Source organism: Protobothrops mucrosquamatus, unplaced genomic scaffold (genome assembly GCF_001527695.2).
Source record: "Protobothrops mucrosquamatus isolate PMUCROS unplaced genomic scaffold, P.Mucros_1.0 scaffold111, whole genome shotgun sequence".
Classification (NCBI taxonomy): domain Eukaryota; kingdom Metazoa; phylum Chordata; class Lepidosauria; order Squamata; family Viperidae; genus Protobothrops; species Protobothrops mucrosquamatus.
The window spans coordinates 1,344,043-1,365,393 of NW_015386483.1; the positions used below are offsets into that span (position 1 = coordinate 1,344,043).

At 34.3% G+C, this 21,351-nt stretch overlaps 1 protein-coding gene across 1 annotated transcript in view; it reads left to right on the forward strand.

Moving 5' to 3' along the window:
• Positions 1-18,357, forward strand: part of ZNF385D (zinc finger protein 385D) — a 189,279-nt gene extending 170,922 nt beyond the window's left edge. The window contains exons 2-5 of the mRNA XM_015812795.1: positions 9,503-9,736; positions 13,069-13,247; positions 16,232-16,333; positions 18,124-18,357. Of these exons, the coding sequence (XP_015668281.1) occupies positions 9,503-9,736; positions 13,069-13,247; positions 16,232-16,333; positions 18,124-18,357 (749 nt within the window). The remainder of the gene's footprint in view (positions 1-9,502; positions 9,737-13,068; positions 13,248-16,231; positions 16,334-18,123) is intronic.
• The last annotated feature ends 2,994 nt before the right edge of the window (positions 18,358-21,351 follow it).

The window sequence follows — 21,351 nt, forward strand, 5'->3', positions numbered from 1 at the left end:
TACAAGTAAGGGATAGTGTTAAATTATCTTGCTGAAATGGTAAAGATTTTGTGTATTTGAAGAACTAATTAAATGAATAATTTTTATTAATACGGAGGAGATGGATTGTTTAAGTTTAGAGTTTGGAGTTAGAGATATTAATATTTGTTTACTTGTATTTGAATATTAGCCTAGGTTTGGTTTGGGAAGTCCGGGGGGTAGGGGGATGGGATATAACATTGTGTAATATCTGTGATGTATTTCTTTCTTTTTTATGATAAAAACAATAAAATTTTATATTGAAAAAATTTTCTATGTTTAGTTACCCACTCACTTAAACAAAAAAGAAAGAGAAGCAAGAAAGCTGAATGCTCATTATTATATTTCTAGGCAGAGAATTATGGGAAACTACTGTTTGTTAGCAGGAGGAACTAAAACTTTCTGGAGAGTACACTAGGGACAAATGCCTTTAGAACATGGATGTCAAACTCACCATGTCATGTGACGTGTCACGACACCCCTGCTTTAGAAGTATGTTTCTGCCTAGGAAAGTTGAGCTTGTCATTCCCAGCATGAATGAGCTATAATTTCAGGAGTAGAGAGCTGGTTCATAATCACTTTGGACACCTGTGGGTTTCATCATATTTTATTGTAAGACTTCACACCCATAGCTTAACTGGTTACAAAGATCATTCTTAAGTGCTTTAAACAGTTCACTTGAAGCATCCAGTTTGGCAGATAGTATCATGGGTTCCTTGGTGATTTTTAAGTGGCAGATTTCCTTCCCAGTGTAAAACAGGATAACTCCAGGATAAAGGACTTTTATTGAATAATGCAGAACTTCTTCCATTTAGTCTGCTCCTCTCCCATCTTTCACTTCCATCCCACCCCCACCCCAAGATTTCCACAGCTTTTGTAGATTTTGATTATGTTTCCTCTGGAAATAGCTATTCTTAGAGCCTTCAAGTTTGGCTTTCCTACAGTCTTCTGCAGGTTTTCCTGAGTCTTCCTGATTTTTTAATGATCCATTTACCAGGGTTTTAGGCTTTGTTTCAGGAATTAGGCTTTGGTTCAGGGATGCAGATTGCTTTCTCAAAGAACCTGTTTTGGAATTCTTGGTGCTCTCTGAGTTTGATCGTTTGCTTGCAGATGTTTCGTTAAAAGATAGGCAATATCAGTGCCAGTACCTAGTTGGGTAATGAAGTGCCTGAAAAGGAATCTGCAAGATGAGAGATCACCAAGAACTCCACAGTGCAACCCTAAATGCAGTACAGCTCTTCTCTTCTATTGGATACTATTGCTCACAGGACAACTGCTGGACCAAGAGCAACCACATTACAGAAGAGTGCTCTGTGTCTAAGATTTGTGTTTTTGGGAGATTTGGCTATGCTTCCACCTTTAAATTCTTGGCAGCAGGTTGGGCTGTCATGTACATTTTGGGGGAAAAGACAGAGAACTGTCCAAGCACTGTACTCTTCCTCATTGACTCAGCATCATATAATAGCTTCTTTAAAGGTGATGCCAGAAAAGCATGCTGACTGTTTGAGGCCTGAGCTCTTGTTAAGAGTGCCCCAGATAGTGAAACAGAGGAAAGGATGGGTTGATTATTCTGCACATTCTCAGACTCTCTCACTGCTCTCCAACTTGGATAACATTTTAAAGAGCTACTAGAGATACACTGATTGTACTCTATGTAGGGCCATCCCATTATTGTTTTAGCATGCATTAATGTTCTGGATTTATGTTTGCCACTTTGTTCAAGATTTTCTCTTTTATAAATTCCCAAGCACTCTGTTTAAATTAAGATGAGGCACATAAAGAAAACTTTTGCAAATACAAAGTCTTTTTCCTTACTAGATGCTGACATTTCAGATATCCTAGCAATATCAGTGGTTGGGGTAGTACCAAAGCAAAGCAGTGATGCTTGCAAGAATGAATAATTACTGCAGATCATTACAATGAAAACAGCTTGCCAACTTCACAAAAAATAATTTCTTTCATGGATGCAATAAATGTATTTCTGATTTACTTCCAAGATATGAATCCCTCAAACTTTTCTCAGCAGTAAAAGTAGCACATTGCTAGCAACAATAATACATTTTTCTGAATTATAAAAATGAAGACGACTTGGAATTTGAGAATTCCATGTGGTTTTCAGTGTTACCTTTATTTGTTCATTGATGTAATAGGTTAAAATTATGGCTAAATCCAAGTAGGAGCAAGAAAATTTCCTTTCTTATTTGTAGCTACTTGGAGTTGTGCAAAAAGAAGGCTTTATCTTAAACAGCATTTTAAAATGACTGTATCATTAACTCAGTCAGCACTTTAAGGTGTAATGATGCTATTTGGCCAGCTTTCTCTGCTGATATCAGTAAGTTACACAAGCAAAATACAGTTGGCAACCACCCAATACACATTTACTTGATGTCAAGAATAGTTTCTAAGTACATAGTACATATGCTATCACAATTTCTGGGATTTAACAACAAATCTCAACATGATGATATAAGAATCTGGGCTTAAGAGCTGCACCTTTAGAAATGATACACTATTTCAGATCTTCCTTTTTTGTCTCCTTCAGGAATCATATTAACATGTCTATCCAGTCTTGCAAATAGATAAGGTAACACTCCAGACTAGGCAAAAAGTTGAAATCAATTCTTTTTTTATTCAGGATATTTATTAAAGAACCCAGCAAAGAAAAGTAAAAGAAAATTATCAGTGATTAAATTATTAGAATTTGCCATCTGAAATATATTATTTGGATCTAGTCAGACATTTTAAGAATCCTAACTTTTGGCAAAAATTAGCAGGTAATCCCATGGAATGCCACAATAGGGTTTAATCTCTGTTTTCCACTAATTGCCACATGTTCATCAAATGGGGGACTTCCAGAAGTAGATCCCAAAGATGTTCAGTTGAATGGCTGAGTGAACAACAGCTCATAGAAAAATCAGCTTAGCTTTGCTGTAAATGTGTTCAAAAGAGTTATTTAGTAAATGGAGAAATAAAGCTTCATCATAAATTGCATTATTACCACATGAGATCTTCACTGGCTGTTAGATAAAAAACTGTCTTGGGAGTTGTTTCTGAAAGCTTCCACAATTGGAGTAGGGAATGCTTTTTTAACAATAAAAATGCCTTTTATTAAAATTTGAGGTTTATCTTCCTCAAACTGGCAATTACAGTTGTACCTTGGTATTTGACTGCTTCAAAACTCATCAAATTTGGTACTTGGTGCATTTTGATATGAAAATGTTGTCCAGATACTCATAGTCTCTTTGTTATTTGACACACTGCAAAAGGAAGAGGGGAACTCTGCAGAAAGCAGACAGGAAGGTGGGCATACTGGGAAGGTTGCTGATATAGGAAAAAGGACAGACAGAAGTTTTTCCTATCCAGATTTTAGACAGATTTTACATAGAAATTATTGTACTGAAAAGCTTCTTGTTAAATTTACTTGTTCAGCTGAATATACTATATCCACCTAATGTCAATTATTACAGAAGCACACTTATAACTTTAAGATATTTGGGGTAATATACTGTACATGATTTTAAAGAAACAAATATTGCCACCACTTGAAATTACTTTAAAGTTGATACTTTAAAGATTGAAGAAAATAGAATTATTCTGAAACAATTTGTTCCTATCCTAGCTGACATGAAGACTTTAGTATGAATCTGTAATACGTCAAGCTCATAGAATGCAGAATGACCCCCAAACTAATAATTAGAAATATGTGCAGCTTCAGTAACTCAGACTTATGATTTTGTACACATACAATATATCAAGTCAGAAACATAGAAGACAGGCCAGTATTTTATAGAAATAGAATGGTATTTTTCTTAATGTTTATACACACATATACATATATGTAAAATCTAGCAATAGCAAAATGTTAATAATAACTAATTCTTCTTCTTCTTCTTCAAGAAGAAGAAGAAGAAGAAGAAGAAGAAGAAGAAGAAGAAGAAGAAGAAGAAGAAGAAGAAGAAGAAGAAGAAGAAGAAGAAGAAGAAGAAGAAGAAGAAGAAGAAGAAGAAGAAGAAGAAGAAGAAGAAGAAGAAGAAGAAGAAGAAGAAGAAGAAGAAGAAGAAGAAGAAGAAGCATATCCGTTATCGGACGTTGGTGATCATATTGGTGATGCTGTTTTTATCAGCAGCCGCACAAAAAGGTGCTGCTGAGATTTGTCCAAACCAGTCCCTTAGATTTTGAAGCCATGATGTTCTTCTTCTGCCTGGACCTTGTTTGTCTTCAATCTTTCCCTGGAGGATTAAATGGAGTATGCAGTATTTTTCTGGGTGTCGCATCACATGTCCGAAATATTCTAATTTTCGTTTTTTAATTGTTTTGATGATTTCCCTTGGCTTTCTCAAGCGGCTTATCACCTCCTCATTTCTGATCTTGTCAACCCAGCTTATACGTAACAGCCGCCTGTAAATCCACATTTCAAATACTTCTAGTCTCTTCAGGTGGCCTTCTGTCAGAGACCAACTCTCTACTCCTTAGAGCACCTGACAAGCCTGACAAGCCTGATTTTCAGTCTTAGGCTTATGTTGTGACTGCAGAAGACCTTTTTCATTTTGAAGAATGCTGTTCGAGCGTTCTCTATCCTAATAATAATTAGTAAATAATAACTACACCAGGGGCCCATAATGTTATGTCTTCCTGTATTTCACAGATTTCCTGTTTTCCTTGTGAGTTTTGATGGCTCATTTAACATTTCCCCAAGAGAAAGTTATCAGGAAGCAAAATGTTAGTCAACTGTAGATGATGCGTCATAGTTTCAATTGCTGTTTTTCCTTTAAAAACCTCAGTTTTTCATATTTTATAAATGGCAACGTAGTTATTTTATTTTCCTTGTACACAAAATGTAACATGAAAGATTGCTGCCTTTCTCTCTGCTTTGGAATGAGAGTGGCATTCCTAGAGCAGCAAACAGCCAATCATGTGTTTATCTTAGTTAATGTGAACAGATTTATATAAGCAGAATGAAATGTCTAATCTGGCAAAAATGAAAGATTTTGGCATATCCTTCTCAGTCAAAACATTATTCTACATCTATTTACTTCTTCTTAGACTCCTTCAAGAGAATGAGCATTTTTCAGAATGATTTTAAAAAGTATATATAATGTTTTCATATGTGTAAAGTATGTATTAAGAATTGAATTGATAGATTAATCAATTTAATAATTGTTATGATGACCTTATAAATACATTTATGTTATTGCATAGCTTCATGCTATGAGCCAGCTGCAGCTATTCCTGAACGAGGAGGCTCTGCTCACAGTCATGATTCCTTAATCAACCTACAACATGCTCTACATGGGGAGGTGCCCTTGAAGAATATTTGGAAGCTTCAGATGATGCAAAACTCAGTCACATTGGCAGTTAAGAGTGCCTGTAATTCAGCATGTGTGACACCCCTCCTCAACAAGCTGTATTGGTTGCCAGTATGCTTCCACGTTCAATTCAAGGTGCCAGTATTTACCTTTAAAGCCCTTCATTGCTTGGGGATAGGTTATTTACAGGACTGCTATATCCAGCTTCCCATTAGAGCCAGTTGGAGAAACGTTCTTTAGATTCCATCTGTTATCATTGTCTAGTAAGACCCCAGAACAGAGAATTTTTTGTTTTTATGCCCTCTGGAACATCATTCCCACCCCTCAAGATAGTATCTACCTGGCTGTTCTTTCACAAAAGCCAGTTGAATACCTGTTTTGCCTTTAAGCCTGGGCAAGCCCATTTTTTTTGTTGCATGAATCACTGTTGTGTGTGATTGGTTGGTTATTTTTCCCAACTGCTATTTATGTTATTTTATAATTCTGGTATATTTTATTATTGTGAGCTGCCCAGTAACATGTGTTTGAGATGGACTGTCATGTAAATTAATTTATAAATAAATAATTGTTCCAAGATGATCAGTTGCATTTTGGAATTGGTAATGTAAAAATCAATTCATTTTTATCGATTAATAGGTTTAAACCCAATAAATTAGTTATGCAAAATTATCAGATAATACATTATAATTATGCATCAATTATGAAGTATTTTGTTCCATATACTGTATATACAATTTGATTAGACTCTTTAGCTGCATTGGAAATTCCTGAATTGTTGTTATCATGGGATAGAGCTTTGGATAATTCTAAATCTATGTATTTATTTTTATAGACAATTCTTGCAATTGTACATTCCAAATTGCAAGAAATTTGGATTGAAGAGCTGGAATACTGTGTATAAATAAGTCAGTAGAGTAGAGCATGTTAAATAAGTATTTCATTATCTTAAGTAAATTTCCTTTTTATTGATATGTTTATTTGAGATTTCAGAGAATGTTTAGTGAAGGTATTGGTATAAACTTCAATATACTGGAAGTGTTATATATGGAGGGGTCATTGACACATATTTTGAAAGCCTGTTCTGCAATTATCCTTGGCCCTCTTTTTTACATTCAAGTGCTGCTTGAAACAAAAGTAACTTTTTAATCCCCTTTCCCAGTCTTTAAATGCATGTGTATCTGGTATGGCAATGTGTAAGAACATTGTTAGGAGTTAGTGACATTTCTCTTCATATTAAGAAAAGACTAGAAGTTTAGAATTCATTTTCAGCTAGCCTGCTTGTTTTTCATTCTTGCTTGCTGAACAAAGAAGAAAGGAAGGATATTCATGTAGCTTCAAAGCTTCTCTTGCTGTGAAAGTCTTAGACTTTGATTCCCATCTCAGAGTCATGTGAAAGCCAGTCAAGGTCAAATCTTGCAACTGCTTACCATAGCAGGGCCATAAAGTCAGGTTTTGATAAAAACTTTGGAATTGATGTTTGTGAGGAGCTTCTGCACACAACCTAACATTAGTACTGTGGAAACTGGCTTCCAATGGGCTATCTCATCCAAATCATGTCTTGATGTACCCAGTGATTTGAAGTGTTAAAGAACACCAACTAGAATTAATCAAATGATAAAAGGATGAAGAAAGGCAGTAGGCAAATTAAAGAAAGGAATAAATTGTTTCTTCCCTCTCTTTTTCCTATACTTTCTATCTTTTCCCCTCAGCATATGACTGACTGCTCTAATTATATTTCATGATTATATCTTCTGTCTATAGGGTTTCACCTCTAAAATGGTTACAGCTAATTGTCTCCCTAAATGGAGAGATAACTTACACTTAAATTATGTTGGAATTGTAGGACTAAACATTTCAGAAGGTGAATTATGGAATGAAGGAAGAAGAATATATTCTAGACTTTATAAATAGCAGGTAAACATTTTATAAGATAGTTGTCTCTTTTGTTTCTTCACCAGAGTATTGGTGGTGAACTTATATTATTTCAGTGAGGGATGGATTTTCCAGGTTTTGTTTCAAGAGCTCAACTTTAGAGATGGGACACTCTTTCCCATTTCTGAAAGTGAAATGTTAGAATGATTCAGGAATGGGCTGAAACAATTTTCCCTTTCATTTTTTTGTTCTGTTTTTTTTCTAAATGTTTATTTTCTCTTTCTTTTAAGACACAGGTTGTGTGGTGTTCAAGTACTCTGGTTGCAAAAGCAGAACCAACAGCCCGTGGGAAGAAATAATAATGAAAATAATAATAGATCAGCTGCCACTACAGTGTGTCTGAAATTATTTTAAAAGTTACTTAGGAACTTGTCTAAAGCAGGGAAGATTGACACTAAAATTAAAGGGCAGAAGTGTACGGTAATTCTAAGAGTAATTTTTGAGACTAAAGCTGTGATTGGAATAGATGTGTTGACTCCTATGTAATCTTAAGAAGGTCTTCCTAATTTCATGCACTGCAATTCCACCAAGTTATATTTGTTAGTTTAAAGGTTCTGGAAGAAAAGAATTACAGTAGATTGAAGAATTGGCTTTGTTGAACATTATTTATCTTTTTCTTTGTACCGTTTTCTCCATCTAAGTAAATTTGCAAAGAAAAAAATGTATTTGTTGCCTTCTTTCATGTGAAATGTCCTTTGCATTAAGTCCTTTATCTGGATGTCCATCAAAGAAGCAAAGGTAAAGAACATTTTCTTTTAATGGTGATTCCTCTTATTAAGGATTTATTCCCCTAAGGCTGCTGATGTAACAAAAGTTTATTAGTTTTTAGCCCCAAGTAGCCTTTTTATTACATTTCAGTATTTCTCTGCTGACCCTGTTTGAATTTATTATTTATTTTTCTTGACAGTAATCTTTATTTTTGCAGAAGGAGAAGTTGGAAATTTTCATTTATTTCAAGTAAAATAAATTATACATCAGTGAACTGGTGTGGAAGGAGTGATTAAGCACTTATCCTTAATGTGCTTTCCCTCCCTGTGCTTTCACTGCTGCTGCTTCAAAAGCCACAAAAACTATCCATCCACAAATTTAACAATATGTTAATTTGTTTGGACCAGATAGCTTGACATTTGATTTGGGGAAGCAATTTATAGGATCTATCATGAAGTTTTTAAATACTACCACAATATGATATCTATGAGGCAAATCCATTGTATCATTAAAAGAGGGGAAATGCAGGGTTTCTTGGCAATCTGTAATATTTTTGTGTGGTTGCAAAGAATTTATGCAGTTACGAGGACAAGGTTTGCTTTCATGAATACTCTTTTCTTGTCTAGATAGAGACCCAACCCACAGATTATATAATCTTTCAGACAGGCTAGGCAAACAATATTTGAACATTTAATGTCTTTGCCAAGCTTTCCAGGACATTAAATTGGAATCTGCAACACGACACTTGATTTTTTCTTATATATTAGAAGTATTATAAAATATTACATGTTTGTGTAGAACACACGCATTCACAAAATTTGTTTCATTTTCTGACATAAATTATTTATATGTTGGCTTATCTCCTAAGAAAGAATGACCAGGAAAAATCCTTTTCTATGAATTTATTATGTTCAGCAACATTTTATGAAGGGCTCTTTGACTGAAGTAGATTAATGGCAAGTATTATTCACTTGGCATCCATTTTCTATTTTATGATCAATCTTAGTGCAAGTGGCTGAACGTAAGCTACCAGCAATATTTTCCCCATTACCTAATTCCCAGCAACCCTGCCACTGAATGATTAACAAGCAGTCATGTTGCATGGTTAGGGACAGTGGATTGTAGTTGTTATTATTTTATGTTTTTACAGATAAAATGACAGTAACAGAATAACAGAATTACAGAGTTGCAAGTGACCTTGGAGATCTTCTAGCCCAACCCCCTGCTCAGCCAGGAAGTGCTATGCCATTTCAGACAACTGATTGTCTAATCTCTTCTTAAAAACCTCCAATGTTGGAGCACCCACAACTTTGGGAGGCGATAATTCCACTGATACATTTTTCTAACTGACAGAATCTAGTAAAGACTAAAGATCTATATTAAAGTCCATATTGTTGTTATGATACTACTTGGAAGGGTGTTTTTTTTTCCAGTTTAAACCACTCTCATGACAAGTTTCTTATTACACCCAATGTTTGCAGAATTGTAATGAATAAATAATTGTTTAACTTATTTTTTTGTTTCAATCTGTAAAACAGATAGTACAACAGAAGCACCAGCAATATCAACATCTCCAGCTATTGAAATTCGGAAGAACAGTGTAACAATGACTGAAATCACCTCAAAAATTGAAAAAATTCCCTCCACTGCCACCAGCAGTAGTGTGGGCTCCTTAGGAGAGACAGAAGAAGAAAAGGCCAAACGATTGCTTTATTGTTCACTATGCAAAGTTGCTGTCAACTCTGCCTCCCAGCTGGAGGCACACAACAGTGGTAAGATTGAGCTTTTCAGATGGCTTGCAGAAGAGAAAGCTAGAAATTCCATGAATTTATTAACAATTAAATGACAAAAATGACAAGAAAAGAAATCCATTATAAAAAGGGAAAGGAGAACCTTTTGATCCATAGAAGTAATCAGATTCCTTCTTCAAATACCAGTTTTCAATCCTGCTGAAGCATTTGATTGCATGAACTGAATACTGTTTTAGAGGAAAGGAAAGCCGAAGCTAATAGGGCTGGATTTATAACATTAAGCAGAATTTGAAAGAGGCACTTGGCTAAATATAAACATACATATAAACATAGATGAACACACACACACACACACACACATACACATCTTAATCAAAATTGTTCTTTTCCATTCTTCAGCACTGACACCTTTAATCAAATGACATATCTTAGATTAATTGATTTCACAACCTCTTAGAAAGTACCTTTTAAGGAGGTAGTATGAACAATCTAACTAGATGTATGTCATAATGCAGAACATATATTCTAAAACATAACTGAAAATCTTTAAAGGAAAAAAATCCCTCATATTCAAACCATAGTTTCTCCTCTTCTCTTGGACTTGAGTTCTTCCAACTATTTTATCTAGTACTGTTAAGCTACAATCTAATTCAGTGGATTCAGTGAAAGCGATACAACTTGCAAGCTATGATCCACTGAGTATTAGAACAATAAAATAAAACCAATATAATAAAAATGTCAATAATACAATTTAGCCTTTAAACCCACCATTTATTTTACTCATTCAAATATTTAAGCTAATATAATATAGCTAATAACTACAAGTATTTCTTTTACTTATATATTTGAGGTCAACCATTTTTCATTCATCAAATTTAGACTGAATTTATTATAGCATCATTATTTTCTTTTTTTCATTTTTCAATCTTGTTATTTTTATTTTGTACATAGTTTTCTAGATGTTTATAGCTCCCCCCAAATAATCCTTCTCGAATTTCCCATATTTTATGTATTCTATATATGTATTTATTTGTTAGATTTATATCCTGCCTTTTCTCCAGAAGATCAAGTAGCCATATATAGCATTCATTCCTCTGATTTTCCCCTCAGACCATCTTATAAATTAGGTTAGATTGGGCTGAGTTTGATTGGCCAAATCCAGTGAGCTTTCTAGCTGAGGTGAACCTGTAACTGGGTCTTCTTAGTTCTAGTTTTATATTGGCATCATCTGTATTCAGTCATTAAGACACTGTATCAAACTCCTACATTCTTCTTCAATGTTTTTAAAACTGAGAGAAAATTTGCTTTTGATTTTATATTCAGCATTCAATGACAAATATGTAGCATGCATCTGAAATATAACTTTCTCTACATCACATCTTGGTTTCTTTTCCCAAAGGCATGAATTTATCAGTGCAGGTTTTGAAGCAGAAACTGTTTCAAGACAGATACTGCAGATTAATTGTTGTATTATTCAGCACCACCTTGTGTTGCCATATTTCATTTCAATGAATGGTACCATTCTATTTGGAAAGAAATTCTTGATGCATGTCTTTCATTACCTTGATATCCCCCCCTACTTGTAATATATCAGTGGAAATGTTAAACATAACAAAATTAGTTAAATTGGTCCAAATCATATGAAATACCTTGTTTTAAAATTACAATTAATTTGTCATGTATACAAAACAGGTACTTTTGTGAATGGTGTTTTATACATTTAAATGATACCAGCAGCATGTACTTAGAACACTTCTCTGTAGGTTTTATCTCATTTATATAAATAATTGTTGATATATATTAGTATTTATTTAATACTAAATTTGATTTGCAAACAGTGGGCATATTAATATTGCTTTCAACTTTTAATATATTAAAATCTATCATAGCATTTATTAAATATGTATGACCATATCTATATGGTTTTTGATGTTTTTAGAATCAACATTAGATTACATTGGATTACTTTTCCTTCTCTGTGGAAAGTAATGTGATTTTTTAAATGATGTTTTATTGCATGGGGGTTTTTTTTGCAAAGAATGAGTGATGTCACATATATACATACTGTTGTTATTTCAGTGGCTTGTTCAAGTTATCTGTAATCTCTGAAAATTGTTTTACTTTCAGTCTGATTGATTAAATAAGCTGAAAAAGAGATCTGTTTGGGATCTGGAGTTGACAAACTGAGAAATTCCCAATGGCAGTAATCTTTATAAATATGGATATTGCTTTGGGATTCACAAGGATTTTGTGTACTTACTGCCAAACTTTTGTAAAATGTTTGGAATAATAATTATTGTTTAAATTGTCATGACAAATACTAACTTTGCATCCCCTTCTTTAAAAATGAAAAATATAAAGATACATGGAGTCCTGGGAATTTTCCTCTGTTGGAAAAACAGTGGCATGGAACGGAATAGACTTTTATTGTAAATAATTTAGTTTTTAGAAGCAATATTTTTCCTGATAATGACTTCTAGAAGTAAACCATACATTCTTTTAAAAAAGGGTGACTTTGTTGCTATTTAGTTTTTATTCCTTCCAATGGAGTGTGTGCATTGTCAAAAAGGTGTTTTGAGATAGTGCCAATTCCTTCACTAGCAGCAGGTTTTCAAAATTACTATTAATAATCCAATTAGAATATGTGGCAATGATTCAAACCAATGTCCGAATGATTTTATCTTTTTGTGGGAGGACACTTAATTTGTCCACTTTACTACAGACTGATGACAGCTTCTTTAGCATAAAAGTTGAGAAAAGGATAACTTGGGGCCCATTAGTTATATATGATTTTGGGCAAACTAAAATTATATCACCAGTGTATGGAAATAAATAACTAAATTATGCAACCATAACTTCCCAGGTTTGTATATGAAATTAAAATTACTTAGATAGCATTGCTATATGGATAGACAATATTAATATGATTACAATATTAATATTGTTATAGGATTTCCTGCCTGAGCAGGGACTTGGACTAAATGACCTCCAAGGTCCCTTCCAACTTTATTATTATTATTATTATTATTATTATTATTATTATTATTATTATTATTATTATTATTATTATTATTATTATTATTATTATTATTAATCAAATCAATATGGAGAATTACAGATGGGTACATAAAAAAATTTCCTGGGATAGAACCTGAGGTATAGCTAGAACAACCTTCCCATTCTTTAAATTCCTTAAATATGAGAACTTTGTAACATTCTCAGCTATGGCTATAGTGCTAAAGAATCCTGAAAATTAAAATCCCCACATGTTGGAGAAAGGTAATCCAGAGGAAGATAAAAGATTTATTCAAATATTTTTCTAAGATTATTTTTTATATGTTTGACATCTTTAGGCACAAAGCACAAAACTATGCTAGAAGCCCGTAATGGGAGTGGAACCATCAAAGCCTTTCCTAGGACAGGTGTCAAAGGAAAAGGACCTATCAATAAAGGAAATACAGGACTTCAGAACAAAACATTTCACTGTGAAATTTGTGATGTGCACGTGAACTCTGAGACACAACTTAAACAGGTACTAAAGTTTGGCAATGTATGCTTTTTGTTGCTCCGAAGCTCCAGAAGTTCAAGGTTCTTAGGTAGGGATCAGTAAAGCTGCCAATTTTTAGGAGATTATGGGGGCCACTGATGCGATTATAATTATGCTCTGCAATTTGTCAAGAATGACTGGTGCTTTCCAGTTTTGCTGTAATTTCTGCAACAATATTGTAATTCCAGGAGATTCTTACATTGACACAGATGCCCACAGTATTTTCAACTATAAAAATGAAAGGTATCCGAGTGCCTCCAGACTACGTCTCCATATGTTAAAACATTATGGTGTGTGAATCAATCATATGATTCTTTGATTTCTTACCAACAGGACAGAGTAGTGCAAACTAGAGAAATGGACATTTCAACCAAACCTGCTGCTCGGTTCAGCAAGGTATCACATCTCTGAAAAGTGTATCATGTACATTTCACATCCCTTTCTACCCTTCTGAACAGACGGCACATTTGCTGGATTGCTTCCAAAGCCACAAGGCATGTTTCTAAACAGTTTGCACAGTCATGCCATATGGTTCATGATGATTTTGTGGATGATGATTTGTTTTGCTGAATTATATTTTCGTTAAACTGTCATATGTTGACAATTATTTCAACTTAAATTATTCTAGAATGACATAATGTACCCTTGTGTTCTGTTATTTTACTTGCTCCATGTCTTTTGCAGAAAAATGGATATTTTGATGAATATGAATTGTTCTATAAACAGATTCTTCTCTAGACAAGAAGTATCAAATTAGGCCCAGTAAGCTATACTCTTCCACCTCAAAATTAGAAATCCTATGAACCTTACAATGTTATTTTTATAGATGTTAACATTATCTTGAGGGAAGACAAACTTAGGCTCTGGGAATAGTACATAGAATATTTATTTAGTTCAAAATCAATGAAACACACTTTAAAGTAAGCAGCTTACCACACAATTTAAAATATATTTATGCAGTAACCTCCTACTGGCAGACACTGCCCATATAACATGGCATGGCATTCACATGCCCCAGATCACAAAGATAGTAGCTAAAAAAGAGCAAAAGAAGAAGATACTGTTCTAACGTTTGTTTGTGTGTCTCAGCTTTATAATCATGCTACTGACATAGATTCCAGTTTGTGGATTTGTTGTTCTAAAATGGTGGGATATTTCTCTGTGGGATGAGGTGCTACAGATAAATTGTTTGTCCTACAGATGCAAGTGCCATAGAGAACAATTTAAGGCAAGTGCTATTTATTCGCATAGATAAAATTCAGTAGTTAAGAGATCAAGGCAGTTTGTGGTACATAGCCCAGTTCCCAAGTGTTACATAAGGGTTTCTTATAGGAAGCATAAATCACCAAACCTAAGGGAAATAGGCTCTTGAGTCTTTAACAACTGAACAAAAAGAGGACATTTTAATGAAACATTTGTTCTGCAGGAAGAGCATTCTATATCTTCTTAAATAGTGTACTTTTCATTAAAGTTATTATTATAAGATATCTGCCACCATTACATAAGCCCATCTTTTAAAAATGCCTGTTTTATTACTGATCTATCATTTATTGATGTTGAAGATTGTGGCACTTCAGGATGTATTCCTTGTACAACAGTTTACAAAATATACTGGGCTGTTGCATAGCTATTCATGGCTCCAAGTGCCAATGGATTGCTTTTGATTGTATTCCCCATTGTGTGTCTGCTTACTTTCTTGTAATCCCTTCCTCACTAATAAATGCAAATAGAAATTAGTTTATTATTTCCCTTCTAATTATTCCAATGATGTGGCAGCCAGGAAAAAGGGAAGCTGAGGTAAAATCTTTAGGAGACAAACAAAAGCAGATGTGAAATGAGTTAGTCATTCAGTTACAGGCAGGCAAGCAGCTACCTCAGCTCTTTGGTGATTACTCCAAAGGTGAGGGAAGGGGTGGGGAATGGGAAAAAGGAAAGTACAGTAGCAGTCATATAATTTCCCACTTAGCACCCACTTTGCTTAGCAATAGAGCACCAGTTCCAATTGAAGTCATTAAGTTGAAGTCCTTGTATTAGACTAGTGAGATTATTTATCAATGAGCTGATCATATGGAGATTCTCAGTCATCCAGGTCATGGTTGTCCCAAAGGTGCTTTTTCAGGAGGCAACTAGAGTTTCTTGTTTTTCTTTGAAGATGTTTTGCTTCTCATCCAAGAACTTCTTCAGCATTGACTGGATGGTGGGTAATGGAAGGTTTTATATTCCTTACAGACAGCTGGTCATTTGCATTCTTTTAGACAGTCATTGATGCCACCTGGAGGCTTATCTGTTTTATCAAGGTCATCTGAGTAGTCCAAATGGGTGTGGAGCTTTCTTGGCTGCAGGATGTTTTCTGCCCTGTGTCCCTTCACTGTTGAAGACAGGTGCAGGCTGTTGGGGATAAGTCTGTGTTGTATGCATTTCAAATTGAAGAACAAATGGTTCCTGCAGTCTGCAATGTTTTCTTGAAATCCATTCATACTCCCACACCCTTTGAAGGGTGTTCATCCCAAAGTGCATAGCTAAATGTCTATGGAGATTCTCAGTCATCCTGGTCATGGTTGTCCCATAAATCCTTCCAATCCCCACCATCCTGTCAGAGTTGAAGAAGCTTCTTGGATGAGAAGCAAAACATCTTCAAAGAAAAACAAGAAACTCCAGTTGCCTCCTGAAAAAGCACCTTTGGGACAATGAGCTGATCCTAAGTTCCCAAATAGTTTTCCATTTAAGATATTTACAAAACCAGGCCTTGTTAATTTTATATGGCATGCAACCTATGTCTTCAGGATTTCAGATCAACCAGAAAAATAGATGAATAGATTTATGATTAAAATCTATTCATCTATTTTTCTGGTTTATTTGAACCAGTTTTTTATTTATGGTAAAAAAATAGATAAAAAGATTGTGTTGAAGTCAGTAAATAATGTCATTTGAAGAAAAGTAGTAATAAAGAGTGTTTTGCTTTCAAACAGCACATAAGCAGTAGAAGGCACAAAGACAGAGCTGCTGGGAAACCTCCGAAACCCAAATACAGTCCCTATAACAAACTCCAAAAAGGAACACACCCACTTGGGGTAAGCAAGTTTTGGGCATATAGTATTATTGATAATATAATTTGAACTACAATTCTAATAGTGTTATGGAACTCCATCTCTCTAGGTTAACTGACAACCCTTGAATAACCTTACATTTCCTTGATTGAAAATAAGCCACATCATAAGCTAGCCATTCCTCATCCTTCCCAGATTAAATATATTTTTTCTTATGAAAAGGAACTAACCAGAAAAAAAGAGGGAAGGGGCAATGGAAAATGATGTTTCAAGATAAAATATCCACCTGACTGTTGAGCTTTTCCAAGCATTCATTTGGAAACTCCAAGAATCTAATTAATTTGGGCAAGGGGTATTCAAAGCTTATCCATCCCTGATATGGAGAATGCAAAAGAAAAAAAAGAGAGCTTGAGTAATTGAATAACCAGAATATAGTATTTGGATGAAAACTCACTACTCACATAAGAGATTGCTAGTGATACCACTCATATGTTCTAATCAGAATTATGTTCCACTGAATTATAGTGTTTACTCCAGGTAAATGAGTTCACAACCAGGAAACTGTGATTTGTTTGGTGTACTACTGTCTTTCCTTTGCATAGTCCTTTTTATGATACTGAAATTTTGCTCATATTTCTGTAGAAGAATGTTATTAAAAATCAAATAAATAAGAAGAAATCGGTGTAATGATGGTTAACTATAAGAATAGGGTATACAATTGTTTTTTTCAGCAGAAGGCCAAATTCACTTGTGCTAAAAAAAAAAAAAATAGCCAGAGGTGAAACAAATTGGGAGGAGTCAGAATAAAAACTCTATTTTATTAATTAACTAACTACTTAATTAAGGATAAGGGACTATGGACCATGTGCTTTGGAGAATGGGAATGAATCTTAATGTTTCACCTGAGGTCACATCTATATCACAAAGCAAGTGAAGCCCATGTTCATCCATCAGGATTGTTTTCCACTTTCTATAAGTGAAGCCAAGTGGCCCAGCTTGCTTCATGATTTTGCTTCAAGGGAGTGCATTGCTTATTAATGTCTGTCTGTCTGTCATTAATCTATCTATTTTTTATTCCACCTTTCTTATTTTTGTAAATAATTCATGGTGATGAACATATAGAATATTGCTTCCTATTTTACCCACAACAAAAAGTCTATGAAGTGGGTTGGGCTGAGAGGGAGCGACTGACCCAAGATCACCCAACTGGCTTTCATGCCTAAAGCAGGATTAGAATTTACAATCTCCTGGTTTCTAGCCTAGTGACTAAACTGGCTTCACTGAAAGCTTCATTGAAGCAATCCCTCCTGAAATTTCATATGCCCCTAATAGAATTCTCATTCCATACATTATTTCCTTTGGTCACATAAAAAGTTGTGTTTGGGAACATGATGGGATCTTGCATTTTGCACTTTTGCTGTTAAAAGACAGCTTGTTTGCAAAAAGTTAATAGGGAAATGGAGAGGTATATATTGGGATAATTGAAAATGAACAGTGCGTATTCTTTGCTTGTCCCAAATGAGAACCTTTTCACAGCAATTTATAAATATGCTTTGTCCAGTATAAAATCTGTAAATATTAATTATCAGAATATACTGTGTTTCTGATTCCTTATATATATTAGACCTCTTTTCTGTTGCTCTTGTTTACTTATTTTCATTTTTTAAATATTTTATTTTCCTTTAAGACCTTTGATTTATGTTTCCTTTTGCAATATAATCAAGTATATTAGATATTTTTTCATAAAAATTAATCTTCAGTGTTTGTGATTTGAACAAATAACATTCTTTGTTATGTTTTCCCTCCTTTTTCAGGTCAAACTTGTATTTTCAAAAGAAGTTGCAAAACCTGTAGCTCCACGGATACTCCCCAACCCACTGGCAGCTGCAGCAGCAGCTGCTGCTGTGGCTGTAAATTCCCCTTTCAGTCTTCGAACAGCCCCACCAGCTACTCTTTTTCAGACTTCTGCACTTCCTCCATCACTTCTTCGACCCGCCCCTGGACCTATACGGACGACCCACACACCTGTCTTGTTTGCTCCATATTGAACTCCATCAGTGAATTAAATGTACTGCAATAATTTTTCAGAGCAAAAGCAAACAAGGACAATGACCTATGCAGTGTTAATTTATTGTGAGATATATATATATATATATATATATATATATATATATATATATATATATATATATATATATATATATATATATATATATATATATATATATATATATATATATATATACACACACACACACACACACACACACACACACACACACACACACACGTATGTATGTATGTATTGATAGAGATCTTAATCAAGAAGGGAAAGTGGTCGCATATTCTTCCAATGAGAATCTTACAAGTTATCCTGCAACATTGATTGATTATGTGTGTGTGTGTGTGTGTGTGTTTGTGTGTATGCAAAATGAATAAATATTCATATATGTAGTAAAAAATCTATGTGTATGTATACAAATACAAATACACATACACACACATACTAGTATTGAAGCAATTTTGATTGTGCTTTTTGGCACAGATCCTGCCTACATAAACTTTATTGTTTATGAACAACTAAACAGAACTAAACTAAATAGAACAACTAAAGGGCATTAACTGGTTTCAATGTACATAAAATAATTCTTAGAATAAAAGGGGAAAAGGAACACAAGTACTGTGAACACTATTACGCTTAATCAATTCTCCTGCCAAATCAGCATTTCCTTGATATTTATCTGATAAAAATAGATATAATAAATAAAATACTGCAACGTTCATAAACTGAAAAGACATAATTGACATCTTCCTTCTTTGGCAAGTTGCCACAATATTTGTAAGCCTAAGAAGGAATTTTTGGCTGTCACATTGCACACTTTTCCCCTGGGATACACCGTATTCAACACAGCAGAATGTACAATAGAGTAGACAAGCAAATTAAGAAGGCAATGGCAAGCACTTCTGCTTTGTTGTCAACTAAAGCAAATTGGTAAACCAAACTATATAATTGCCAGGAGTTGAGTATGACTCAAAAGAGATTTTATTTACAGTAGATGTGGATAAGATTGCAATATTGGCTTCTCTTTGTATGAAAGACTTTTCAATCAGTTATATCCCCATTTCAGTAGAAACTCTAATCCTGAAAGCCCTTAGTTGGACATTTCGTTCTGAAGGGTTGCCTACCCATCTTGCCTCTTTGCTTCATCACAAGTGGCATTTAACATTTCCCTGTGCTTTAAATGTACTTGTAATATTAAAAAAATTGGATCTGATTGTTCAGGACAGAAGAAAAAGTTCTACTATAGATATATGTTCTTGCGTGCTCAACCTGATTAGGATTGGGAGACCCAACGTGGCATCTGTGTTATCTGTATCAACCAATCAAAGTACAGGCAGGAGAAATTGATCTTAGTCCATAGTCCAGGAGGTAAAGGAATCAGGGTCCATAACAAGTGATGTAATCTGGCAGTGTTAAGGCAGGGATATATGTATCAACACTACAATTATCTTAAATAGCCCAATAGTGATCTGAGCTCCTAACATTCTCATGAAACAGGTCACAGATTTCCTTTTCCTTGAGCCAACTCTCAATGCTAGCAGTTGCTTTTCACATCATTGAAATGCCATGTCTCCCCTACTCCACTTTCTGGAATTTCAGGTTTGCCAAAGTAAAAGAATATTTTGAAATATTCTATGGGAAAAAGTAATACATCTAAAATCAAGTTAAGACTTTAAAATGAATAATGTGATAACAGAAGATATTAGATATTTCAGCAAATTGTGGTAAAAATGGTGATTAGACAATGAATAGGACACAGGATTGGTTATAGAACAAACAAAAGGAATACAGAACATAAAATATTTGCGAAGAAGTTTGTTTATGTCACATATAGAGGTCGTGGTAATAATAAAGTACATTGCTACTGTTGGGATCTAATATAAATCTAAGTTATATTTTATCAGAAAGCCATACTATGTGGACAGATGCAAACCATGGACCAGAAACTGTCTTATTATCATAACCTTTTACCCTTTATGCCATCTTACAGACCTACTGAAAGGAAAGTCTTTTTGATATGGGATTGTAACCTTAAAGCTGTACATTCATTGTGAGACATTAAAAAAATGAAATATTAGAAATCTATAGAGCTATATTGTATATATGTTAGAATTCAAAATAATTTATGAAGAGTAAACTATATGAAATAATTAAATTGAGCCATTCGTTTTTAGAAAAGGGTTATGAAACAGTTGGCAAGAAGTAGCAGAGAGGATGGGAAAGAAATGTACCTCTTCTGAATCTCTGATATTGCTACTGACATTTTATTGGAGAAATTAAATGGTCAGCTGCTCATTCAGAAGCAGTCATTCTGCTATACAGCTATGATGCTCACAAGTAGATTTTAGCAAATAGACCACATTTTAAGTTGGTGGAGAGTGGAAGCTTAAAGATTATTCATGAAATACTAGCTGTATAAAAGCAATCTTCATAAATTCACCACATTCCTGTGTTGTATAGTATCAGTAGTTATTATTTTTATTTTCTGTAATTGTTAGCATACACAGATAAAGACCCCATTTAGTTCACTAGGCCAGGCAACACTTCAGCTTTAAAAGGAAAATAATTAGGGAGGAACACTCTCCTTGAATCAGTCTGCTACTCATTAAAACAGCTGTTTCTGTTTCTGGGGTCATGCAGCTACTTTTTCACAACTGCTGGGTTGTTGCTGTCCTTAGCATTTGTCCCACTTATTTGGCAGAGTAAGCTTGTTTTGCATTACATTCACTGCAGTCCGGATGTTGATTTAGGAGACAAAGGGTACTCTAAGGCTTCTAAACTGGTGTCTGTGCCAACGGCAGCCTATTAATCACTACACCTCATGCCATCCCTTTGAATTAGCCCAGACAAAAAGCACCAATTAAGAGTAATCCTACTTAATACTACCTTTGTTGTAAGGTTACAGGAAGTCTGAAGGGATCTTTACTCTCCCTTACTTTATACTTCTAAAACTACAGAGTCCTTTCTGAGATGTTTTCAT